Raw genomic sequence first — 27,530 nt, forward strand, 5'->3', positions numbered from 1 at the left:
GCTGGGCACTGCAGAGGGTCCAGAGGTGGTTTACGAGATCGATCCCAGGAATTAGTGGGTTAACAGATGATGAGCATCTGACGGCACTGGGCCTGTACTCGCTGGAGTTTAGAAGAATGAGGGGGCAACCTCATTGAAACTTACCGAATAGTGAAAGGCTTGGATAGAGGGGATGTGGAGAGGATGTTTCCACTAGTGAAAGAGTCTCGGATTAGAGGTCGTAGCCTCAGAATTAAAGGACGTTCCTTTAGGAAGAAGATGAGGAGGAATTTATTTAGTCAGAGGGTGGTGAATCTGTGGGATCAATTGTCACAGACGGCTGTGGATGCCGTCAATGGATATTTTCAAGGCAGAGATAGATTCTTGATTAGTACGGGTGTCAGGGGTTATGGGGAGAAGGCAGGAGAATGGGGTTGAGAGGAAGAGATAGATCAGCCATGATTGAATGGCAGAGTAGACTGGATGGGCCGAATGGCCTAATTTTGCTCCTATCACTTATGACCTATAACACCCACCTTTGAGCAATGGTTGATGTATATCTCAATGAAAAGGCAATGCTTTAATGGGCAGTATTAACACAGCAGTAACATTTAGATATGGATATAGTTTTTACTGAGCACAAGAAGCTATCTTGGGGCAGGCAATACCCAAAATTACACTTAGTAATCCCTGTTTCCCGTGAAGTCCGGGGTCAACATTTCAGCCCAATCTCCATTGCAAAGTCACAGATCTTCCCTGAACCCAGTTAACAACTATATATGAAATAGCATAGTTCCTTGTTTCCATCCTTTGAATTAACACAACATTTTCAAAAGGATACAAAATGCTGCAGTAATTCAAGCAGCATCTTTGAAGAAAAGGAACGTTTCGGGTCAAGACCCTTCTTAAGTCTGAAGCGAAAGTGTCACCTTTTCTACACAGATGCTGACTGACCTCCTGAATTACTCCAGCCTTTTGTGTCTATCTTCGGTAGAAACCAGTATCTGCAGTTCCTTCCTACACTTGTTGCCTGACCCGTTAAGTTACTTCTTCATTCTGATGAATGGTCTCAACCCAAAACCATTTTCTCCAGAGATACTGCCTGACCCGCTGAGTTTCTCCAGCAATTTGTACCTGTGCATGTTCCCCAGAGATGCTGCCTGACCCGCTGAGTTACCCCAGCACTTTTGGTGAGGCAAAATCTCTGGATAACATGGATAACATGGATAGATGACGTTTTGGGTCGGGAACCCTTCTTCAGATCCATGTTCCCCAGAGATGCTGCCTGACCCGCTGAGTTGCTCCAGAACTTTGTGTCCTTTCGTGTAAATCAGCATCTGCAGTTCCTTGTTTCTACAAAATTCTCAATATCCTTAGGCATTATGTGCGTGTCCTCCTCACATCTCCTCCCACCTGCCATTGTAACATTAACATATTTCCATGCAAAACTCATCATCAATTTATGAATAAAAAACAGCTGGGAGACCAAACCATTCCCTGGGGCAGCCAGTTCCTGTCATTAGACAATAGACAAATAGCAGGAGGAGGCCATTTGGCCCTTCAAGCCAGCACCACCATTCAATGTGATCATGGCTGATCATCCCCAATCAGTACCCCGTTCCTGCCATCTCCCCATATCCCCTGGCTCCGCTATCTTTAAGAGCCTTATCTAGCTCTCTCTTGAAAGCATCCAGAGAACCTGCCTCCACCGCTCTCTGAGGCAGAGAATTCCACAGACTCACCACTCTCTGTGAGAAAAAGTGTTTCCTCGTCTCCGTTCTAAATGGCTTACTCCTTATTCTTAAACTGTGGCCCCAGGTTCTGGACTCCCCCAACATCGGGAACATGTTTCCTGCCTCTAGCGTGTCCAAGCCCTTAACTGACCTGTTTAGTTACTTCTTCATTCTGCCCTTAACTATCTTATAATGTTTCAATGAGATGCCCTCTCATCCTTCTAAATTCCAGAGTGTACAAGCCCAGCTGCTCCATTCTCTCACCATATGACAGTCCCACCATCCCGGGAATTAACTTAGTAAACCTACGCTGCACTCCCTCAATAGCAGGAATGTCCTTCCTCAAATTAGGGGACCAAAACTGCACACAATACTCCAGGTGTGGTCCCACTAGGGCTCTGTACAACTGCAGAAGGACCTCTTTGCTCCTATATTCGATTCCTCTTGTTAACATATTCATATAATACTCATCATCAATTTATTAGTGTCCTGCACTGTTCAAAGTTTTTTCTGATTTCCATATTAGCGTTTGTAAAGTCACATTGTGGTTGCATTGTAGTTAAATGTATATTAAAGGTGCATTATAATGAATACAGGAAAAGAACATCCTGGTCATAATCATATGAATGATCTCAAATGTTTGCAGCAGAGTTAATATCTGAACTGTACCAGGAAATGCTAAAGTACTCAGCAAGAGAGGCAGCTTCTTTAAGGGCCTGTTCCACTTCGGCAAATTTTTTCAGCGATAGTTGAAAAATAGGCTGTTGCCTCATGGTGGCGATGTGACGTGGGGTGATGCCTGTATTATCGTGAGCGGTCTCCTCAAGTGCCGTTACTTATTTCTTGTTGCCGCTGGGTTTTGGAATGTGGGCTTGATGTTGCCCATCTACTCCGGTCGTAGGTTGTCGCCAGGATGATGCCGGGATTCATTGCTCATTGCAGAGGGTCCAGCCTGAAACCTCAGCCTGTGGAGTGTGGGAAGAAAGCGGAGCACCAGGGCAAAACCCACACAGTCACAGGGAGAATGTACAAACTCCATATAGACAGCACCCTAGTCAGGATTGAACCCGGATCCCTGGTGCTGTTGCACCACTGTCTGTGGAGAGAAACTGAGTTAACTTATCAGGTCGATGACCTTCCATCGGAATACAGATATTTTGTGCTGTACAGGGCGCACGGTGGCACAGCGGTAGTTGCTGCCGTAAGGCATCAGAGACCCAGGTTCAATCCTGACTACGGGTGCTGTCTGTATGAACTTTACACGTTCTCCCCGTGACCTGTGGGGGTTTTCTCCAGGAGCTCTGGTTTCCTCACACATTCCAAAGACGTCCAGGTTTGTAGGTCAATTGGCTTGGTATACATGTAAATTGGCCCTAGTGTGTGTGTAGGATAGTGTTAGTGTGCAGGGATCGCTGGTTGGCACGGACTCGGTGGGCCGAAGGGCCTGTTTCCGCGCTGTATCTCTAAACAAAACTAAAGATGCCAAGTTCTGATGCTGCATATTTCCGAAGTCTTCCCACTGCCTGACTTGAATGAAGGGTTTGAGTGTGGACAAAGCAGATGAGACAAATTTGAAGGAACTGGCGGTAAGCAAGTAGGAGTGTGTGAGAAATCTACATTATCCATCTATTGGCTTGGCTGTAGAAACAAGGAACTGTAGATGCTGGTTTACAAAATTTAAAAAATCAGAAGGATCCCAAACTGAAACGTCACCCATCCATGTTCTCCAGAGATGCTGCCTGACCCGCTGTTCATCCAAAGGTGTATATTTTCAGACATATTAGCTGAGAGAAAACTGTCTAATAAAACACTTAATGGCTGGCAGCAAACAAAATGAGCCCATTTCTGACACGATTCCCAAGAGCCGCATCCACGGTGTAGAGGCCTGAAGCTATTCTTTACAGAATTCATGCCAGTACCTGTAGCCTCGACACACCTGGCAGACACCTACACGATGCATGTCTGAACTCGCACAAGGTGAAGTGTGGGTCGCTTTGATCGTGATGCACTCACAGCCAAGACACATATTAATGATCACCAGTGCATCATTGGGGCGGCACGGTGGCGCAGCAGTAGAGTTGCTGACTCACAGCGCCAGAGACCCGGGTTCAATCCTGACTACGGATGCTGTCTGTACGTTCTCCCCGTGACCGCGTGGGGTTTCTCCGGGACCTTGGGTTTCCTCCCACACTCCAAAGACGTGCAGGTTTGTAGGTTAATTGGCTAATATAAATTGTAAATTGTCCCCAGTGCTTGCGTTAGTGTACGGGGTGATCGCTGGTCGGCGTGGACTTGGCGAGAGTCTGTTTCCACGCTGTATCTTTAAAGTCTAAAGATAACGAGAAGCTTCACTGCTCTTCACAACAAATGGTGTCTCAGCCAAGTGAAAGCTCGGTTAATGTACAAATCTTACACCATGTGCTGGAGTTTGGAACGTACAGAATAATAAAGGGCATAGATAGAGTGGATGCGGAAAGAATGGGAGACTCTAGGACCAGAGGTCATAGCCTCAGAATTAAAGGGCGCTCTTTTAGAAAGGAGGTGAAGAGGAAATTCTTTAGTCAGAGGGTAGTTAATCTGTGAAACTCATTGCCACAGAGGGCTGTGGAGACCAAGTCATTTTTAAGGCAGAGATTAGAACGGGTGTCAAGGTTTATGGGGTGAAGTCAAGAAAATGGGATTAGGAGGCAGAGATCAGCTATGATTGAATGAATGGCGGAGTAGATTCGATGGGCCGAATGGCCTAATTCTATTCATATAACTTGTGAACTTGTGCCACATGGGATCAGCGGAAGCAGCAATGGGAATATCGACACTGGGCACTGCCTCCAGAAGGCGGCATCTACCGCCAAGGAACCCCACCATCAGGGCCGTGCCCTCTTCTCACTGCTACCATCGGGCAGGAGGTACAGGAGCCTGAAGTCCCACACCAGCAGGTTCAGGAACAGCAACTGTCCTATAGTTCTTAAACTAGCCTGCACAACCCTGATCCCACCTTTGCAACGGGACAGTAAGGACCAGGAGCACAGGAGGGTGGAGGATGAGGGGTGATCTTATAGAGGTGGATAAAATCATGAGAGGAATAGATCAGGCAGATGCACAGAGTCCCTTGCCCAGTGTAGGTGATTCGAGGACCAGAGGACATAGGTTCAAGGTGAAGGGGAAAAGATTGAATAGGAATCACACACAGGGTGGTGGGTGTATGGAACGAGCTGCCAGAGGAGGTAGTTGAGGCTGGGACGATCGCAACATTCAAGAAAGAGTCAGACGGGTACATGGATAAGACAGGTTTGGAGGGATATGGACCAAACGTGGGCAGGTGGGACTGGTATAGCTGGGACATGTTGGCCGGTGTGGGCTAGTTAGGTAGAGCGGCCTGTTTCCATGCTGTATCACTCTATGATCACTGCCATGGATCTGTCCTTTTAATTGTGCTTTGCACAAATGCATGTTTTTTGCAGACTTTTTACTTTCCTCTCTCTGAGGATGTAGGCGAGGTACTAAATGAGTACTTTGCATCCATGTTCACCGTGGGGGACAGTGAGAGCAGTGTGGGGAATGCAAGCCTCATATTAAAGGACGTTCCTTTAGGAAGGAGATGGGGAGGAATTTCTTCAGTCAGAGGGGGGTGAATCTGTGGAATTCTTTGCCACAGAAGGCTTTGCAGGTCATGTCATTGGATGTTTTTTACGGCAGATGCATAGATTCCTGTGCAGGGAGGAGCTGCAGATGCTGGTTTAAACAGAAGATAGACACAAAAAGCTGGAGTAACTCAGCGAGACAGGCAGCATATCTAGCGAGAAGGAACGGGTGAGTCTGAAGGAGGGTCTCGACCCGAAATGTCACCCATTCCTTCTCTCCAGAGATGTTGCATGTCCCGCTGACTTACTCCAGCTTTCTGTGTCAATAGATAGATTCTTGATTAGTACGGGTGTCAGGGGTTGTGGGGAGAAGGCAGGAGAATGGGGTTAGGAGGGAGAGATAGATCAGCCTTGATTGAATGTCCCACGCTTCATTCCCAGGACTAAAAACAAAACATCTAATCTGGTAACCAGGTGGCTCTGTAAACACCAGGATCACCATGGCAACCCTGGCCCAACCCTGTCGGAGATATTACTTTGGTCCCAGTCACCTCTTCCCGCAATTCTTCCTGCAATTTGTTTTCTCACTCTCCCAGAACTGGTGAAGGGTCTTTGCCCAAAATATTACCTTGTTTGTGTCGGAAGGAACTGCAGATGCTGGTTTATACTGAAGATAGACATTAAAAGCGGGAGTAACTCAGCGGGTCAGGCATCATCTCTGGAGAAATAGAATAGGAGACGTTTCGGGTCGAGACCCTTCCTCAGACCTGTCTCGCCGCCATGCACGGCACCAGCAGACCCTCACTCTCGCTCTCCTGCAGCTCCGTATATTGTCCAACTTTAGTGTAGTTTAGTTTAGAGATACAGCGCGGAAACAGGCCCTTTGGCCCACCGGGTCTGTACCGTCCAGCGATCCCCGCACATTTATACATACACACACACACACGAGGGACAATTTTCCATTTTATACCAAGCCAATTAACCTGCAAGCCTGTACGTCTTTGGAGTGTGGGAGGAAACCGAAGATCTTGCAGGACAGGGGGAGAACGTACAAACTCCGTATAGACAGCACCCGTGGTCAGGATTGAACCCAGGTCTCTGGCGCTGTAAGGCACCAACTGTACAGCAACGCCTCCGTGGTATTTGGTGTAGGCTACCGTCGACTCCATAGGATTTGTGGGGCAACCATCGACTCCACAGTCAAAACTGCACAACAGAGGATGTACTTCCAGCGGCAGCTGAGGAAACACAATCTGCCACAGGCAATGATGGTCCAATTCTACATGGCCATCGTAGAGTCTGTCCTCACCTTCTCCATCATGGTCTGGTTTGGCTCAGCCACAAGCACGACACCTGGAGGCTGCAGCGAATCGTCCAATCAGCAGAGAAGGTTATTGGAACCTTCCCTCCATTGATGAACTGTACACTCAAGGGCCAGGAAGTGAGCGGGCAAGATCATCTCTGACCCCTCTCACCCTGGCCACAAACTCTTTGAATCACTTCCCTCTGGAAGGCGACTCCGGATTGTCAAAGCTGCCACAGCCAGACATAAAAACAGTTTTTATCCACGAGTAGTTGCTCTACTCAACAGCCAAAAATCTGTAGCCTCCGTTTGATCTGGTATTTTGTTGGTTCACATGCTTGATTAATGTTTAGTGTTCTATGACTCATTCGTAACTGTCACTGTATGTCATGTTGTTACTTGTGGGCGGAGCACCAAGGCAAATTCCTTGTATTTGAATACTTGGCCAATAAACTTACTTACTTAGTATTGTCTTATTATCTCAGTATCTATTATTTAGTACTGAGATGCAGTGAAAAGCTTTGTCATGGTATGCATTTGAATAATTCCATACATGAGTACAACAAAGTCAAGCACTATTATAACAGGTGGTGCAAAGAGAAAAATACCACAGGGCAGAATATAGTGTAACAGCATAAAAAGTGCATATTTTTGCTCGACTTTGTTATTTATTTATTTTAGAATATGTTCCAGCATATTTATTTATTTTGAATATGTTCCAGCACATAACTTGAACCATGTCACTCCAACTAGTATTATCACCAACCAAACAAACACTTTGGTTAATGTTTGTCTTGGACATGTTCGTTGAACAAAACAACACTTAAACCAAAGACATGAATCTTGTTCCACAAAGTACAGAACAAGAGTCTTCATTATTGTAAGGCACAACCCGATACGTTCAATAGACAATAGATAATAGACAACAGACAATAGGTGCAGGAGGAGGCCATTTGGTCCTTCGAGCCAGCATCGCCATTCAATGTGATCATGGCTGATCATCCCCAATCAGTACCCCGTTCCTGCCTTCTCCCCATATCCCCTGACTCCGCTATTTTTAAGCCCTATCTAGCTCTCTCTTGAAAGCATCCAGAGAACCTGCCTCCACCGCCCTCTGAGGCAGAGAATTCCACAGACTCACCACTCTCTGTGAGAAAAAGTGTTTCCTCGTCTCCACTCTAAATGGCTTACTCCTTATTCTTAAACTGTGGCCCCTGGTTCTGGACTCCCCCAACATCGGGAACATGTTTCCTGCCTCTAGTGTGTCCAAGCCCTTAACAATCTTATATGTTTCAATGAGATCCCGTCTCATCCTTCTAAACTGCAGAGCGTTCAGTGATTAATGTGAGTCAAAGGTTACACGGAGAGGGCTGGAGAATGGGGTTGAGAGGGAAACATAGATCACCCATGATCAAATGGCAGAACAGAATCGATGGGCCGAATGGCCTAATTATGCTTGTTTATCTCATGTGTGGAAGGAACTGCAGATGCTGGTTTAAACCGAAGATAGACACAAAAAGCTGGAGTAACTCAGCGGGATAGGCAGCATCTCTGGAGCGAAGGAATGGGTGACGTTTTTGATCACCACAGGCCAAAGTTCATAAGTGATAGGAGCAGAATTAGGCCATTCGGCCCATCAAGTCTATTCCACCATTCAATCAGGGATGATCTATCTTTCCTTCTCAACTCCATTCTCCTGCCTTCTCCCCATAACCCCCGACACCTTTAGTAATCTAGAATGTATCTATCTGCCTTAAAATAAGCACAGCCTTCTGTGCCAATGGATTCCACAGATTCACCACCCTCTGACTAAATCAATTCCTCCTCATCTCCTTCCTAAAGGGACATCCTTCAATTCTGAGGCTGTGCCCTCTGATCCTAGACTCTCCCACCAGTGGAAACATCCTCTCCACATCCACTCTATCCAGTATAAAGAGAATTCCTTGCTCTGCAGTAAGTAAATATATATATACACATATACAAAAATATAAATATATATACAAAAAAACAAATAGACTATTGGAGCACAAGATGATGCATGGGATTAGATAACAGTTAACCTCGATGTGTTATCTACCCAGTGATAGAAGCTGGCAGACATCATTCCATGCTGAGTCGTTCTTGACGGTTATTCAGTCAACTTCACACCTCATATTTCACTTGGGCAGCTCACATCTCAGCAGTATATCTCCAACTTTAAGTAACACTTGCATCCCCTCTCCCTCCCCCACCCCAGTCATCATACTAGTTTCACTGTCGTCCTGCATAGTTTCACTGTTTGTATCACCCGTTATCACCTTCTCCGCAGCCAACAATGCACCATTGTGGGCCCCACCTTTCCCTGATAATTGTTGCATGCTTTGGTTTTTGTCCTTTCGAATATCTTTTCATTCATTGTACCTTTCAATACCTCTGGTTTCCCTCTCCCCTGACTCTCAGTCTGAAGAAGGGTCTCGACCCGAAACATCACCCATTCCTTCTCTCACGAGATGCTGCCTGTCCCACTGAGTTACTCCAGCATTTTCAGTCTATCTTCAGACCACTTTCACAAGCAGGTGTGGAGTGTGCGGTGGGGGGCTATGGTCTCCCGTTCGCCCCCCCTGTCGCTTTACATCTATTTCTCTAAGACTGCCAGGGTTATGGATCATGGTGGCTTAAGTCTGTCGATCTTCCTGTAATGAGGAACGACTCCCCTCCCTCCCGACTCGCGGACATGGCTTGACCCGACCTGTGGCCGTGGCTGTCCAGACCAATGGCCTACTGGTGTTCCAAAGCTCCCAACTCCACGACCCATTCACAAAGCTGCCCCACTAGACCAGCCCCTTGACCAGACCGCTGACCCCAACCATCCTAGAGGCCTGGAATATAAAAACAGGGATGGAACGCTGATTCTGAAGAAGGGTCTCAACCCGCAACGGCACCCATTCCTTCTCTCCAGAGATGCTGCCTGCCCCATTGAGTTACTCTTTGTGTCTACTGTTTAAGAAGGAACTGCAGGTGCTGGAAAATCGAAGGTAGACAAAAGTGCTGGAGAAACTCAGCAGGTGCAGCAGCATCTATGGAGCGAAGGAAATAGGCAACGTTTTGGTCTGAAGAAGGGTTTCGGCCCGAAACGTTGCCTATTTCTTTTGCCGACCTTGGATTTTCCAGCATCTGCAGTTCCTTCTTAAAAATCTAAAATCCGTACCCCGTTCCTGCTTTCTCCCCATATCCCTTGATTCTGTTAGCCCTAAGAGCTAAATCTAACTCTCTCTTGAAAACATCCAGTGAATTGGCCTTCACTGCCTTCTGTGGCAGAGAATCCCGCAGATTCACAACTCTCTGGGTGAAGAAGTTTTTCCTCTTCTCAGTCCTAAATGTCCTACGTCCTTATTCTTAAACTGTGTTCTGGACTTCTCCAACATCAGGAACATCTTTCCTGCATCTAGCCTGTCCAATCCTTTGATAATTTTATATGAGAATGCAAGTAGGACTCACCGATATAAAACCAGGAGTTTGAATTGATGAGACTTTCAGTCCATAACTGACAGATTTCGCTCTCAGTGAGGGCTTCTATCCCATACATGGGTTGGTACTCCAACTTTGGCAGCACGTAAACTGGGACATGCTGTTGAAAAAACAGACAGAGATCATGCGTAAGTCAAGTGTTAAATTGTCACACTTACATCTACAGTTGTATAGGTCTCTGGTAAAACCACATCTGGAGTATCGTGTACAGTTTTGGTCCCCTAATTTGAGGAAGGACGTCCTTGGGATTGAGTCAGTGCAGCGTAGGTTCACGAGATTGATCCCTGGGATGGCGGGACTGTCATATGAGGAAAGATTAATAAGACAAGGCTTGTATTCACTGGAGTTGAGAAGGATGAGGGAATATCTTATAGAAACATATAAAATGATAAAAGGACTGGACAAGCTAGATGCAGGAGAAATGTATCCAATGTTGGGTGAGTCCAGAACCAGGGGCCACAGTCTTAGAATAAAGGGGAGGCCATTTGAGACTGAGGTGAGAAAAAGCTTTTTCACCCAGAGAGTTGTGAATTTGTGGAATTCCCTGCCACAGAGGGCAGTGGAGGCCAAATCACTGGATGGATTTAAGAGAGAGATAGAGGTCTAGGGGCTAGTGGAATCAAGGGATATGGGGAGAAGGCAGGCACGGGTTATTGATTGGGGACGATCAGCCATGATCACAATGAATGGCGGTGCTGGCTCAAAGGGCCGAATGGCCTCCTCCTGCACCTATTGTCTATACTGAAATGGAACAATGAAATTCTCACCTGCAACACCATAACGGGTGTGTAAACACAGTGCATAACAAAAAATATGTTCAATAAATAAAAAAAACCTCAATATTCAAAACTCGAAACTCAAACTCGGAAGGCACAGTGGCGCAGCGGTACCGTTGCTGCCTCACAGCGCCAGGGACACGGGTTTGATCCTGACCACGGGTGCTGTCTGTACGGAATTCTCTTTCTCAGAAAGCAGTGGAGGCCAATTCACTGGATGTTTTCAAGAGAGAGTTATATTTAGCTCTTAGGGCTAATGGAATCAAGGGTTATGGGGAAAAAGCAGGAACATAGAAAATAGGTGCAGGAGTAGGCCATTCGGCCCTTCAAGCTAACACTCTGTACTGATTAGATACAATCAGTACTGATTTTGAATGATTAGTCATGATCATATTGAATGGCGGTGCTGGCTCGAAGGGCCGAATGGCCTACTCCTGCACCTATTTCTATGTTTCTATTTTCTATGTTTACAGAGTTTGTATGTTCCCTCCTTGACCTGTGTGGGCTTTCTCTGGATTCTCCGGTTTCCACCCACACTCCAAAGCCGTACAGGTTTGTAGGCTAATTGGTTTGGTATAAGTGTAAATTGTCCCTGGTGCGTGTAGGATAGTGTTAGTGTCCTAATCGTTAAATACGGAAATGTGGAAGCCAGATTGTGCACAGCATGGTCTCGCAAACAGTGGTCAGGTTTCTTGTTGATTATATTAATGCCCAGTGTACCCAAAACTCCCGTATTTGGCTTTAGTTTTACTATGGAGAGTCCTCTGCATCCATTTTTACCAAAACGATGCATGGATTAGAGGGCATTAGCTATAAGGGGAGGTCAGACAAACTTGTCATTATACATGCACACAGCGCTCCTCCACTCTTGCTGTTCACCACAGTGTTTATACAGTCACTATGCAACTGGGAGAGGAGAGCAACAATCCCTCAGTTACAGACAGAAACATAACAATATCACCTCCCACGCAACACCACCAATACAGAGGCGGTAGAGTTGCTGCCTTACAGCCCCAGAGACCCGGGTTCGATCCTGACTACAGGTGCTGTCTGTACGGAGTTTGTACTTTCTCCCCGTGATCTGCGTGGGTTTGTCCAGAATCTTGTTTCTCCCACACTACAAAGATGTACAGGTTAGGTGTAGGTTAATTGGCTTCTGTAAATTGTCCGTGGTGTGCGGGGATCGTTGGTCGGCGCAGACTTGGTGGGCCGAAGGGCCCGTTTCCGCGCTGTATCTCTAAACTAAACTAAATCTACGAGGCAAATGAAGGGTCTCGACCAGAAACGTCACCCATTCCTTCTCTCCAGAGACGTGCCTGACCCGCTGAGTTACTCCAGCTTTTTGTGTCTAACTTCGGTTTAAACCAGTATCTGCAGTTCCTTCCTACACACTTGAAATGAAACATCATATAAAGCAAGGCATGTTCTATGGAAGAAAGATACAAAAATCTGGAGTAACTCAGTGGGACAGGCAGCATCTCTGGTGGTGTGGGTGGGAAGGGATGAGTTAACCAGAGAGTTGTGGAGGGAACGGTCTCTGCAGAAGGCAGAAAAGTGTGCAGTGGGATCCCGTTGGAGTAGGTGGAAATTTCGGAGGATTATGTTTTGCATACCACGGCTGATGGGATGGAAGGTAAGACAATAGACATAGGTGCAGGAGTAGGCCATTTGGCCCTTCAAACCAGCAACGCCATTCAATGTGATCATGGCTGATCATCCCCAATCAGTACCCCGTTCCTGCCTTATCTGCATATCCGCTATGTTTAAGAGACCTAATTTCGCTCTCTCTTGAAAGCATCCAGAGAACCGGCCTCCACCGCCCTCTGAGGACTAGGGGGGCTCTGTTTCTGTTACGACTAGTGAGAGGGGGAGCAAGGGCGGAGCTGCGGTGTACCGAGGAGACATGAGCGAGGGCCTCATCTATGATGGGAGAGGGGAATCTCAGATGTCCTGGTATGGAACACCTCATCATGGGCGCAGATGCGGCGTAGACGGAGGAATTGGGAGTAGGGGATAGAGCTTATGCAGGAAGCAGGGTGGGAAGAAGTGTAGTCGAAATTGTTGTGGGAGCCAGTGGCTTTATAATAGACAGCAGTCCTATGGAAGGCTATGGTAGCCTGGCTGGGCACTCGATAGATAGCACAGAGTGGACTGAAGGACCTGGCACCAGGCTCTGTGGCTCATTGACTATACGGGTTGCCAGTGAGTGTTGTATCCAGCTCTGGGCACAAGGGAATCGTAGAGGTTCAAGGGAGGAGGACGGGAAGATTGACAAGAAGGACACAATAGTTGAAGGAACATATATGGAAGGAACTGCAGATGCTGGTTTAAATCAGTCTGAAGAAGGGTCTCGACCCGAAACGTCACCCATCCCTTCTCTCCAGAGATGCGGCCTGTCCCACTGAGTTACTCCAGCATTCTGTGTCTATCTCCAATAATTGAAGGACCTCAGTTACATGGTGACACTGGAGAGGCTGAGATTAAGAGTAAAGAGAAACAGGTCAATATTTTTCATATTTGGTATGATCAGCAATCTGGGCAGCAAATGTACTCAAAATTAGTCTCTTCCTTAAAATTTACACTTAATACCATTTTACAATCATCAAATGTAAAATCTCCCATGAGTAAAAGCAAACAGGCGGTATTTTAGAACATATTTCAAAAGCCTTTTAAACTTTTCATTAAAAATATTCGATATATTTAAGAGGGGTGATGGTGGATTGGCACAGCTGAGTGAGTTTATTACCCAAAAACACAGTTTTAATCAGTGTTCATTGACTGTGAGCGAACCAAATTTAAAGCACTGACGAAACACATACTGAGGCAGTTACGTTGAGATACAGTAGCAAGTATCTTAGTGAATTTACAAAATGCTTTTAAATCACACCTATAAAAAATGACAAATAAAATGGCCCCAAGGCCTCTAAATGGATGCAATTAGCCAAAACTCACGGATGGTGATGAATTCAAACAGTTTGTGGGCTTCTATTAACAGTTCCTATTAACCCAAGAAATTACGCAGACATTAAATGTGGGCGGTAATCCGGACTAGACAGTTCTTTGGTCATTTCCCAGCTGTTATCAGGCCACTGAACCATCCTACCACAACTAGAGAGCAGTGCTGAACTACTATCTACCTCATTGGAGACCTTTGAGCTATTTTTTATCAAACTGGCTTTACCTTGCACTAAAAGTTATTTCCTTCACCCTGTTTCTCCACACTGTGGATGGCGCGATTGTAACCATGTGTTGTCTTTCCGCTGACTGGTTAGCAAACAGCAAAAGCTTTTTAACTGTACATTGTTACACGTGACAATGTATTAAACTGAACGCATACTGGAAGGGGCTGACACGGGTGCTGTCCAGCCTGTGGATCTAAGCTCCATCCCCATCCACCATCACTGCTGGCAGTGGGTCACCAAGCAGAATGAACCAATTTAATACAGTGGGCGGCATGGGGGCGCAGCAGTAGAGCCTTACAGCCCTTGCAGCACCGGAGACCCGGATTCGATCCTGACTACGGGTGCTGCCTGTACGGAGTTTGTACATTCTCCCCGTGACCTGCGTGGGTTTTCTCTGAGATCTTTGGTTTCTTCCCACACTCCAAAGATGTAAAGGTATGAAGATCTGAAGAAGGGTTTCGGCCTGAAACGTTGCCTATTTCCTTCGCTCCTAGATGCTGCTGCACCGGCTGAGTTTCTCCAGCACTTTTGTCTACCCAAGGTATGGAGGTAAATTGGCTTGGTAAAAGTAAAAATTGTCCCTTGTGTGTGTCTATGTGGGGATCGCTGATCGGCGCTGACCCGGTAGGCCGAAAGGCCTGTTTCAGGTCTGTATCTCTTAACTAATCTACACTAAACTAAAAGGCAAAGAGGCGATGAGGAGATTATTTTGCAGCAAGACATGATGATCTGGAATCTGTTTCTTGAAAGAGGGAGGAAACAGAATCAATAATAGCTTTCAAAGGTGATGAAGGGAAATATCACAGAGAAAGGCGGGGACAGGAAAAGCTAGTCCCTTCAAAGGATTGGAAGGGCCATAAATTAATGTTCATAAGTTATAGGAGCAGAATTAGGCCATTCGGCCTATCAGGTCTATTTGACCATTCAATCACGACTGATCTATCTTTCGCTCTCAACCCCATTCTCCTGCCTTCTCCCCATAATCCCTGACACCCGTACTCATCAAGAATCTATCAATCTCCGACTTAAAAATATCCATCGACTTGGCCTCCATAGCCATCTGTGGCAAAGAATTCCACAGATTCACCCATTCTGACTAAAGTTCCTCTTCATCTTTCTAAAAGTACGATCTTTTATTCTGAGGCTACAGCCTATGCTCCTAGACTCTCCCACCAGTGGAAACATCCTCTCCACATCCACTCTATCCCAGCCTTTCAATATTCTGTATGTTTCAATGAGTCCCCCCTCATCCTTCTAAAATCTAGCGAGTACAGGCTCAGTGCCGTCAAAAGGTCTGTTAATGTGTTAACCCAATCATTCCTGGGATCATTCTGGTAAACCTCCTCTGGTCAAAAGGTTTCTTTATATAATTCTTCTTCAGTCTGAAGAAGGGTCTTGACCCGAAACGTCACCTATTCCTTCGCAACATTGATGCTGCTTACCTGCTGAGTTTCTCCAGCATTTTTGTCTACCTTCGATTGTTCCAGCATCTGCATCAGTTCTTTCTTAATCTTTATATAATTCACTCCTTTCAAGTTGCAAATTTTACAGACTCTGGCATTGGGAAACCACGTGTGTGTGCGTGCGTGTATTATATCTATCTATCTGCATCTAGAGTATTGCGAGCAGTTCTGCATTACAGGATAGACATGGAATAATGGAGATGGTGCAGATGAGGTTGACAAGAACACTGCTTGGATCCGAGGGTATTACCATAAGGAAAAGTTGGACAGACCTGGATTGTTTTCTCTGGAGCGTCTGTGTCTGAGGGTAGACCTTATAGAATAATGTAAAGGGCTCTTCCAATTCTAACTTACTCATTTCCATTTTGATTCCACCACTTCTTAGAGTGGAACGTTGTGTCAATGTCTCTCAGCTCCAGGTCTCTTTCCCCGTCTCCCGGTCCATCCCATCGGCAGCAGGACATGCCCTACAACTCACCTCTCCGGGCGGGGTCCGGATTTCAGGCGAGCCAGACCTGCTGTTGGGAAATGGCCGTGGATATTCCCCACATAATACACTAGCGCTATCCTACACAATTGGGACAATTTACAATTTTTACAGAAGCCAATTAGCCTACAAATCTGTACGTCTATGGAGTGTGGAAGCAAACCGGAGCAACCGGAGAAAACCCAAGGTCTTGGGAAGAACTTGCAAACTCCACACAGACAGCATCCGCAGTCAGGGTCGAACCTGGGTTTCTGGCGCTGTGAGGCAGCAACTCTACCGCTTATTTCTTATGTTCTCATAAAAGCTGCACAGGATATTCCACAGAAAAGATAGATAGTTTCCTCATCCTTGACCAGATTCCTCCAGAAACTGGAAACAGAGAAGGAGCAGGGAGCATGTTATTAATGGTGGTGCAGTGGCAGAGTTGTTGCCTTACAGCTCCAGAGACAAGAGTTTAATCCTGACTATCGGTTCTGTCTGTACGGAGCTTGTACGTTCTCCCCGTGACCTGCGTGGGTTTTCTCCGAGATCTCAGGTTTCCTCCCACACTCCAAAGACGTACAGGTTTGTAGGTTAATTGGCTTCTGTAAATTGTCCCTAATGCGCAGGATAGCGTTAGTGTGCGGGGATCGAAAGATGAAAAGTTTAAACCGAAGATGGACACAAAATGCTGGAGTAACTCAGCGGGACTGGCAGCATCTCTGGAGAGAAGGAATGGGTGACGTTTCAGGTCGAGACTCTTCTTCAGACTTAGCGATAGTTCAACCTACAAACCTATAAGTCTTTGGAGCGTGGACGGAAACCGGAGCTCCCAGAGAAGGTCATGGGGAGAACGTACAAACTCCGTACAGACAGCGCCCGTAGTCAGGATCAAACACAGGTCTGTGGCGCTGTGAGGCAGCAACTCTACCGCTGTGATACAGTGCCGTACAAAGATCCTACAGCGAGCAAGACAGACCACTCGACGAAAAAGACGTAGTATAGTCATGGGCAGATTCATGGGTCATTTCCGTAACCGGCTTCCGTCTCCGCACCGAAGATCCCATCGTAGCGGAGCAAAGATAACTAGTGCGGAGACGGAAGCCGGTTACGGAAACATCCTCGTGACAATAAATGTTCTTTGGTAAAAATCTTCTCCTCATTTGCAGAATTATAATTTATTAACAGAAACTGTTCCCCCGCAACGTTGATTACACTGCGGGTCGGGTCACTGAAATGGATGAAAGAAAGGCCCACGTTCCGCTCCGTTGGATTTAGAAGGAGTGGTCTATCTTGCCCCGCTATAGGATCTTTGATGCCGTACACGAGGTACAGAGCAAGCGATATTAGCGGCGCTGTGTTGGGGAGAGAAGCGCTCACCTTCTTTCTGCCTCCTTTGTTCGAGCGCGGCCTGATCTGGGTCTTGTGTACACTCCCACGCACGAGCAAGAGGAGGTCGGACAAACTGAAGAGTTTGTAGGCCACGTTGCCAGATGCCAGCTCCGTATAGTCAGATGCTGATTCATCACAATTCAGCAGCTCCTCCGGCAAGAGATCTAAACAGGAGACAAATCATGCTGCATTTTATATCCATGCACCACCCTGTTTATACTTGCAATGGCACGGTGCCATATTTATGTAAATGATATCATTGTATACAGTAGGGAAATCAGAGAGAGAAGATCAGACACCTCACACACCCTTCAACAACTTTCCGTTTCCAGGCTCCCCCTTTGCCTCATCTTTACTTTGGATGTCCAGTCGTTTTACTCCACCAGAAGGTCTCAAGGCCCTTGAACAGTGACCAACATAGAAACATAGAAATTAGGCGCAGGAGTAGGCCATTCAGCCCTTCAAGCCTGCACCGCCATTCAATATGATCATGGCTGATCATCCAACTCAGTATCCCGTACCTGCCTTTTCTCCATACCCTCTGATCCCTTAGCCACAAGGGCCACATCTAACTCCCTCTTAAATATAGCCAATGAACTGGCCTCGACTACCCTCTGTGGCAGAGAGTTCCAGAGATTCACCACTCTCTGTGTGAAAAAAGTTCTTCTCATCTCAGTTTTAAAGGATTTCCCCCTTATCCTTAAGCTGTGACCCCTTGTCCTGGACTTCCCCAACATCGGGAACAATCTTCCTGCATCTAGCCTGTCCAACCCCTTAAGAATTTTGTAAGTTTCTATAAGATCCCCTCTCCATCTCCTAAATTCTAGAGAGTATAAACCAAGTCTATCCAGTCTTTCTTCATAAGACAATCCTGACATCCCAGGAATCAGTCTGGTGAACCTTCTCTGCACTCCCTCTATGGCAATAATGTCCTTCCTCAGATTTGGAGACCAAAACTGAACGCAATACTCCAGGTGTGGTCTCACCAAGACCCTGTACAACTGCAGTATAACCTCCCTGCTCCTATACTCAAATCCATTTTGCTATGAAAGCTAACATACCATTCGCTTTCTTCACTGCCTGCTGCACCTGCATGCCTACTTTCAATGACTGGTGTACCATGACATCCAGGTCTCGCTGCATCTCCCCTTTTCCTAATCGGCCACCATTCAGATAATAGTCTGCTTTCCTGTTTTTGTCACCAAAATGGATAACCTCACAACAGTGATCAACCTGCCTGGCGGAACTTGTCCTCACCCTCAACAACTTTGCTTTCAACTCCTCTGATACACTGCTTCTCTTGCCCAGTGTAGGTGAATCGAGGACCAGAGGACATAGATTTAAGGTGAAGGGGAAAAGATTCGATAGGAATCTGAGAGGTAACGTTTTCACACAGAAGGGTTGGTGGGTGTATACAGCGAGATGCCAGAGGAGGTAGTTGAGGCTGGCACTATCCCAACGTTTAAGAAACAGTACATGGATAGACAATAGACAATAGGTGCAGGAGTCGGCCATTTGGCCCTTTGAGCCAGCACCGCCAGTCAATGTGATCATGGCTGATCATCCCCAATCAGTACCCCGTTCCTGCCTTCTCCCCATATCCCCTGACTCCGCTATTTTTAAGAGCCTTATCTAGCTCTCTCTTGAAAGCATCCAGAGAACCGGTCTCCACCGCCCTCTGACCCAGAGAATTCCACAGACTCACCACTCTCTGTGAGAAAAAGTGTTTCCTCGTCTCCGTTCTAAAGCTGGGATGTAATGTTAAAATTGTACAAGGCATTGGTGAGACCAAATCTGGAGTATGGTGTACAATTTTGGTCACCCAATTATAAGAAGGATGTCAACCTTTTCAACAAAATAGAGAGAGTGCAGAGGAGATTTACTAGAATGTTGCCTGGGTTTCAGCAACTAAGTTACAGAGAAAGGTTGAATAAGTTAGGTCTTTTTTCTCTGGAGCGCAGAAGGTTCAGGGGGGACCTGATAGAGGTAGGTGAAAATGATGAGAGGGGATAGACAGAGTTGATGTGGACAAGCTTTTCCCTTTGAGATCTAGGGGAAGATTCAAACAAGAGGACATGACTTCAGAATTAAGGGACAGAAGTTTAGGGGTAATATGAGGGGGAACTTCTTTACTCAGAGAGTGGTAGCGGTGTGGAATGAGCTCCCAGTGGAAGTGGTGGAGGCAGGTTCATTGGTATCATTTACAAATAAATTGGATAGGCATATGGATGAGAAGGGAATGGAGGGTTATGGTATGAGTGCAGGCAGGTGGGACTAAGGGGATAAAAAAAATTTGTTCGGCACCACCTTCTGAGGCCGAGATTCCACAGGCCTGTCTCCGTGCTGAAAAATTGTTATATCGGGTTAAATGGCTTACCCCTTATTCTTAAACTGTGGCCCCTGGTTCTGGACTCCCCCAACATCGGGAACATGTTTCCTGCCTCTAGCGTGTCCAAGCCCTTAACAATCTTATTTGTTTCAATGAGATTCCCTCTCATCCTTCTAAACTCCAGAGTGTACAAGCCCAGCTGCTCCATTCTCAGTCCCGCCATCCCGGGAATTAACCTTATAAACCTACGCTGCACTCCCTCAATAGCAACAGTACAGAGTTAGTACAGGATTAGTAAACGGTAAATGCATTCATTATTCTTACGTGTCCTCGTGCTCTGGCCAGTCTTTCCCAAGGAAGTGGGAACGTTCCCCAAGGCAGCAGGATGGTGGGATTGAGGAATGTGGGCGGTGAGAGGGTTGTGATTGAGCGGTGGTTGTCCAGGCAGGTTGTGCCGGGTGGAGTTTGCTTCTTGCGTTGCTTGGGTCTGATCAACAGGCTGTTGTTTGGGGCTAGGCTTTAAGAGCTTACATTGCATTCGCAGGATCTGCCCCACCGGATCAAACTCCTTCAGGAGGGGTTTGGCAGCTTTCCTCTTGCACGCCAGCGCCTTGGTCTTCAGGCAGCTGGGGGGGTCCCGCTCAGGAGATGGAGACCGGGGAGTATCTGGAATGATTTCCTCAGGACTGGGAAGATCAGGTTTCTCTGGGACCGTCGGCAGATCGTCTTCCACAGGGTCACGGGCTTCATTGATGTCCATGAAGCTGGTATCGATCACCATCCGCTCCTCATCGGTATCACTGTCCGACTCTTGAGAACTAGCAGCCTTAAAGCTCACCAACCTCTCCTTCTCCCCTTCCCCTCCTCTGTCTTCCTTCGGCTTGGCCTTCTGTTGGTCGCTGCTGGAGTGTGGCCCGCATTCACTGGCTTCCACTGAGCTCGGCTCTCTACCGCTGTCGGGGTCCGGGTGTGAGGAGGGGACCCCCTGGCCTTTACTGTCCCCTGCTACAGGAGCAGGCTTGGCCGTCTTGGCCTTGGCCTTGGCCGTCCGCTTACAAGCCCTGGGGCCGCCATCTTTGGGCTTTACATCCTCTGAGGAAATAGTTCCAAAGGTCTCTAATTGGGTAAAGTCGGCGTTAAAATTCAAATCGCCGCTTCCAGGGGCATTGACTGGCCTCTGGTGCTCCTGAGGATCAAACATTTAGCAAAACAAACACAGGAGCTGTTACTGGGAACGTTTCAAGCCAAGCCCACCCCACCACAACCCCTTCCTTCCTAAGGTACGGTGAACAAAACTGCACGTAACGTCATAAGGGACGAGTGGAATTAGGCCATTCGGCCCATCAAGTCTACTCCGCCATTCAATCATGGCTGATCTATCTCTCTGTCCTAACCCCAATCTCCAGCCTTCTCCCCATAACCTTCAATGTTTTAAATTTAAGGGAAGAGCCGGTAGACCCAGTGCCGGGGAATGAACCCGAACTGGAGTGCTGTCCGTGTGGAGTTTGCACGTTCTCCCTATGACCGCATGGGTTTCCTCCGGGTGTTCCGGTATCCTCCCACGTTCCAAAGACGTGCGTTTGCAGGTTAATTGGCCAGAATGTGTAGGGAGTGGATGTGAAAGTGGGATAATTGAGAACTAGCGTGAACGGGTGATCGATGGTCCGTGTGGACTCAGAGGGACAATGGGCTTATTCCACGCTGCATATTTGAACCAATCCATGAAAGTACTCCACTCTGTAGAAGCCAAGTCAGAGACGGCTACACACCAATATATCTGACCTACAGTAGCATGCCCACGCCCACGGCTGCCCATGCTACCACCTTCTCCCACCTTCTCCCCATAACCTTTGACACCTTACCAACCTTCCCATAGAGTGGATCTGGAGAGGAAGTTTCAACTGGTGGGAGTCTAGGATCAGACGTCACAGCCTCAGAATTAAAGGGCGCTCTTTCAGAAAGGAGGTGAGGAGGAACTTCTTTAGTCAGAGGGCAGTTAATCTGTGGAACTCATTGCCATAGAGAGCTGTGGAGGCCAAGTCAGTGGATATTTTTAAGGCAGTGAGATAGATTCTTGATTAGAACGGGTGTCAAGGGTTATGGGGAGAAGGCAGGAAAATGGGATTCGGAGGCAGAGATCAGCCATGATTGAATGGAGGAGTAGACACGATGGGCCGAATGGCCTAATTCTACTCCTATGACTTGTGAACGTAATCATGAACCTGTCAATCTCCGCCTGAAAAATACCCAATAATTTGGCCTCTGCAGTTGTCTATGGCAATGAATTCCACAGATTCATCACACTCTGACCAAATAAAATCTGCCTCATCTCCTTCCTAACATAATGTCCTTTTATTCTGAGGCTGTGGCCTCTGGTCCTAGACTCCCTCACTAGTGGCAGCATCCTCTCCACATCCACTCTATCCAGGCTTTTAACTGTATGTTAAGTAAGGTTAAATCAGGTTCACCCCTCATCCTTCTAAACTCTGGCCGAGTGCCATCAAACACTCATCATACATTAACCCAATCTTCCCCAGCATCATTCTTATAAAGATCCTGCATCTTCCAAATGATTAGGTATGTGTAGGAAGGAACTGCAGATGCTGGTTTAAACTGGATAGACACAAAATGCTGGAGTAACTGAGTGGGACAGTGGGAAGTCTAACACGGGCAGGACCTACACGGCGAATGGTCGGCCTCTCGGTAGTGCTGTAGAGCAGAGGGATCTAAGAGTACAGGTGCCTGGTTCCTTGAAGGTGGAGTCGCAGGTAGATCGGGTGGTCAAAAAGTTTTTGTCACATTGGCCTTCATCAGTCAGAGTATTGAGTATAGAAGTTGGGAGGTCATGTTGCAGTTGTATAAGACTTTGGTGAGGCCGCATTTAGAATATTGTGTTCAGTCTGGGAACCGTGTTATGGGAAAGATATTGTCAAGCTTGAAAGGTTACAGAGAAGATTTATGAGGATGTTGCCAGGACTAGAGGGTGTGAGCTATAGGGAGAGGTTGAGTAGGCTGGGACTCTATTCCTTGGAGCGCAGGAGGATGTGGAGTGATCTTATAGAAGTGTATAAGATCATGAGAGGAATAGATCAGTTAGATGCACAGAGTCTTTTGCCCAGAATAGATGAATCGAGGACAAGAGGACATAGGTTTATGGTGAAGGGGAAATGATTTAATAGGAACCTGAGGGGTAGCTTTTTCACACACAGGGTTGTGGGTGTATGGAACAAGCTGCTAGAGGAGGTAGTTGAGGCAGGGACTATTCCAACATTTAAGAAACAGTTAGACAGGTACATGGATAGGACAGGTTTGGAGGGATATGGGGCAAATGGAGCAGGTAGGACTTGTGTAGCTGGGACATGTTGGTCGATATGGGGAAGTAAGGCCGAAGGGCCTGTTTGCACACTGTATCAATCTATGACTATCTGAAATCTGGTCATGTCTTGAGGTGTTAAAGCAGGTGGTTAGTTGGGCTACAGAGGCCAGGCGAACATGGGCAAGACACAGTGGAGGAAGTTGCAAAGCAAGGTTCAGATCTGGAGAAGGTTTGAATAGCAGCACGGCCCTTCGGCCCACCTTGCCCGTGCTATGTGTGATCCTTATCTGTGTTCATCTCATTCACCTGCACTCGGCCCATATCCCTCTACTCTTTCTTTAATCCAGGGTCACATCTGAACATCTTTTAAACAAATATGAATCTACCACCTTTGGCAGCTATCATTCCTGAGCACTGCCGCCCTCTGTGTGAGAAGCTTGCCCCTCTCATCCATCTCCTCTTAAACCTGTCCTCTAGATTTAGACTCGCCTGTCCTGGGAAAGAGACTAATTATCTGTCCAAACTATGTTCCCCCACAACTTTCTAACTCATCCCTCAGCCACTACGTTCCAGTGAAATAGACTCGGCCTCTCCAATCCCCATGTATAATGACAGCCCTCCATTGCTATCAAACATCCTGGTGAAGATTGAATCTCCCGTGTACTCTCCCTCTTGCCACCACATCCTTCCTGCAGTGCGCTGACCAGAACTGCACACAATACTCTGACCATCGTGATGTCCCAGTTCTCCATACAGCTACCGAGTGAGGGGCCTGCAGAGAAAGGTTGAAACAAGTTAAGGGGGTTCCAGCAGAAGGGGCTGCTGAGAATGATGGGGGCTGCGTGGAAAAGCTTTTCGAGAGTAGGGGATTCAAACAAGGGGGCTGCATGCTAAGGCACTGACGTTTAGGGGCATGAGGGGGAACCTACTCAGTGGTAGCTTGAGTGAAGGTTGCCACAGCGAGTCAGGTAAATGGGACTAGGGGAAACTGTGTTGATTAATGGTCTGTTTCCGTGCTGTAATTGTTATATGGTTATATGGTTACTCTCCCTCTTGCCACCACATCCTTCCTGCAGTGCGCTGACCAGAAGCACAAATACTGACCATGGCTGTCCCAGTTCTTTACCGAGTGTACTGAAACCTAGCAGGGGGCTGCTGAGAATGTGGGGGCTGCTGTGCTGGATTTTACGCCTCAGGTTTGCCTGCAAAATAAAGCACTTTTTTCATCTGTACATGTGGGGACAATACTGCCTAGCTGAGGTCTGCTGCTGAGGTTGCCTGCAAATAAAAGCATTTCACTGTACATGTGATAATAAAGTATCGCTGATTGAATCCCTGTCGGAAGGAACTGCAGCTGCTGCTTTAAACCGAAGATGCTGGAGTAACTCAGCGGGACAGGCAGCATCTCTGGAGCGAAGGAATGGGTGAGCTTTCTTGTCAAGATCTTTCTACAAAAGAAGAAGGGTCTCGTTCAAAAACGTCACTCGTTCCTTCTCTCCCGAGATGCTGCATGTCCTGTTGAGGAACATGGATCGGACAGGTTTAGAGGGATATGGGCAAACGCAGGTAGGTGGGGACTGGTGTAGATGGGCGGTGTGGGAAAGATGAGCTGGAGGGCCTGTTTCCACACTGTGTGACTATGACTCTAAGCTGATTCCATGACCCCAGTTTAATGCAATGCTTATGTCAGCTCTTCAGGGCGTCATACACACTAAATGGTGGAGTAACTCAGCGGGACAGGCAACATCTCTGGATAGAATGGGTGATGGTTTGGGTCGGGACCCTTCTTTTTGTTTGAAAGCAAAGAGACTCAAACCTACACTCTCAACAACGTACCATCTCCTCCGATATGTCGATGTTTTCTGCTTTGTCCAGTGTCAGGTTTGACATTGCTGTGTAACTTTTCTTGGACATCAATAAGTCCAAAGGAACTTCATAAAAAAGCAAATTCTTCTCTCTCGTTGAAAGCTCTTTCTTGGGCAGAGGAGAGTCGATGAAGATGACTTTCTCCATTTTATTTCCTGTGAACACAAAACACAATGGCAACTTAATCACCAGATATACACACATCCAACAAAACAAAACATTCCCAAATTCACAGGCATCAGAGGATGTTTATCGATTGAAATGTTTATCGATTGAAGGACCATGATAAGAATTGAAGATGGAGACAAAATGCTGGAGTAACTCAGCGGGACAGGCAGCATCTCTGGATAGAAGGCGTGCGTAACATTTCAGGTTGAGATGCTTCTTCAGACAGAAGAGGAGTTACTCCAGCATTTTGTGTCTATCTTCAGTGTAAACCAGCATCTGTAGTTCCTTCCTACACATGAGAACAATTGATCTCTCAAGGTAAATTAAAAAAAATTTTGAAAATAAATCTTTGAAGCATAGCGCTCAAAATCGTTGGGAATTCCTCACAAGGTTTTTTTTCATGAACCAGGGTTTCCAGCAGCAGGGGTGTTATAAAATAGATGCACTTTGGAAGAGATTGGTTGAAGGCAGCACGGTGGCACAGCGGTAGAGTTGCTGCCTTACAGCGCTGCAGACCCGGGTTCGATCCTGACTACGGGTGCTGTTTTCACGGACTTTGTACGTTCTCCCTGTGACTTGCGTGGGTTTTCTCCGAGATCTTCGGTTTCCTCCCACACTCCAAAGACGTACATGAAATTAAAGTGATGAGTGGAACGGATTTGGGATGTGCAAAGATTGGGGGCGGGGGTGGGAGTCAGTCTCAGTCTCAGTGTCAGTCTACCCCACAACAGAAGGGTGAGGAGTTGTACAGTTTGATAGCCACAGGGGAGAAGGATCTCCTGTGGCGTTCTGTGCTGCATCTTGGTGGAACCAGTTTGTTGCTGAAGGTGTTGCATTTGCAGGGATCAGTCACACAATCAGGCTGAAGAAGAGTCTCGACCCGAAACGTCACCCATTCCTTCTCTCCAGAGATGCTGCCTGTCCCGCTGAGTTTCTCCAGCATTTATGTCTACCTTCGATTTTTCCCGCATCTGAAATTCTTTCTCCAGCATTTTGTGTCTATCTTCTGTAACACTATATCCAGAGTGGGTCCAGAGTGGTGGAAAAATCGAAGGTAGACAAAAAAGCTGGCGTAACTCAGCGGGACAGGCAGCATCTCTGGAGAGAAGGAGTGGGTGACGTTTCGGGTCGAGACTCTTCTTCAGCCTGATCATGTTACCACTTTCTCTGCAACTGCAACATTATTTTCTTCATGCTATGATTGTATTACCAGCAGGCGGTCTATGCCTCTACCCCTCACACAGAACAAGTACCTGTTGCTGTAAAGAGCCTGTCCCACTGTACGAGCTAATTCAAGAGTAATTCTCCCGAGTTTCCCCTGATTCGAACGCAGAGATTTACGGTAATGGCCGCTCTTAGGCACTCGGTCCTCTTGTGGACATTTTTCAACATGTTGAAGAATCGTCACGAGCTTACCGCGTTTCCCGAGTACCTGCCGTTAGCGTTACGAGCCGCTAAGAGACATCCCGAGCTCCGACGTACCCGCTATGCACATTCTACGTGCTTACCACGAGTTTTATTTGTTTTAAACTCAGGAGAGCTCTTGAATTACCTCGTACAGTGGGACAGCCCCTTTACAACACCTCGGCTCTGCAGTGACACCTGCTGGCCAAGGACTGCTCCACATGCCAACATTCTGCCCATTCCATCACCTCCAAACTACCACACTCATTTGAAGACACAGATTGTCAGCGGGTCGGGCAGCATCTCTGGGGAACAAGGGTAGGCGATGTTTCTGGTCAGGACCCTTCACTAGACCTGCAACGGCATTCATTTGCTACGGTACACTTATACCCAGAGAATACCTTCCCTGCAGGAATGCACATAGACTGATAGTTGCAGTGGTGCAGCAGGTAGAGCAGCTGATTCACAGCGCTAGACATAGAGCAACTTTACCAAGCTACGAGGCAGATAAGATGATGGACCCCAAGTAATATAGTGATACAGTGTGGAAACAGGCCCTTCGGCTACACCGGCCAACATGTCCCACCTACACTAGTCCCACCTGCCTGCATCCCTCCAAACCTGTCCTATCTATGTAACAGTCTAACTGTGTGATATACATTGCGCTAGTCCCAGCCTCAACTACCTCCTCTGGCAGCTTGTTCCATACACCCACCATCCTTTGTGTGAAAAAGTTACCCCTCAGATTCTTATTAAATATTTTCCCCTTCACCTTGAACCTATGGTCCTCAATTCACCTTCTCTGGGTAAGACTGCATATAACCCGATCTATTCCTCTCATAATTTTATAGACCTCTATCTGATCACCGCTCATCCTCCTGCGCTCCAAGGATTAGAGACCCAGCCAACTCACCCTCTCCCTATAGCTCTCACCCTCTAGTCCTGGCAACGTCCTCCCTGTACCTTGTAGATCTTGGCCCGATTCTGAGCTCAGGTGCTATCTGTGTGGAGTTTGCACGTTCTCCCTGAGACTGCGCAGGCATGTATCTCCGTACAGGTGTTACA

General features: G+C 47.0%; 1 protein-coding gene across 2 annotated transcripts in view; it reads right to left on the minus strand.

Annotated features, from left to right (window-relative positions):
* The window catches only part of ice2 (interactor of little elongator complex ELL subunit 2), a 65,675-nt gene that overhangs the window by 17,937 nt on the left and 20,208 nt on the right, over positions 1–27,530 (minus strand). For both annotated transcript variants that reach the window (XM_055662739.1, XM_055662740.1), the window contains exons 8-11: positions 24,864–25,048; positions 20,036–20,897; positions 17,371–17,546; positions 10,074–10,203 (exon numbers count right to left, since the gene is read on the minus strand). In XM_055662739.1, coding sequence (XP_055518714.1) covers positions 10,074–10,203; positions 17,371–17,546; positions 20,036–20,897; positions 24,864–25,048 — 1,353 coding nt within the window. The remainder of the gene's footprint in view (positions 1–10,073; positions 10,204–17,370; positions 17,547–20,035; positions 20,898–24,863; positions 25,049–27,530) is intronic.

Source organism: Leucoraja erinacea, chromosome 36, assembly GCF_028641065.1.
Source record: "Leucoraja erinacea ecotype New England chromosome 36, Leri_hhj_1, whole genome shotgun sequence".
NCBI classification, from domain to species: Eukaryota; Metazoa; Chordata; class Chondrichthyes; order Rajiformes; family Rajidae; genus Leucoraja; species Leucoraja erinaceus.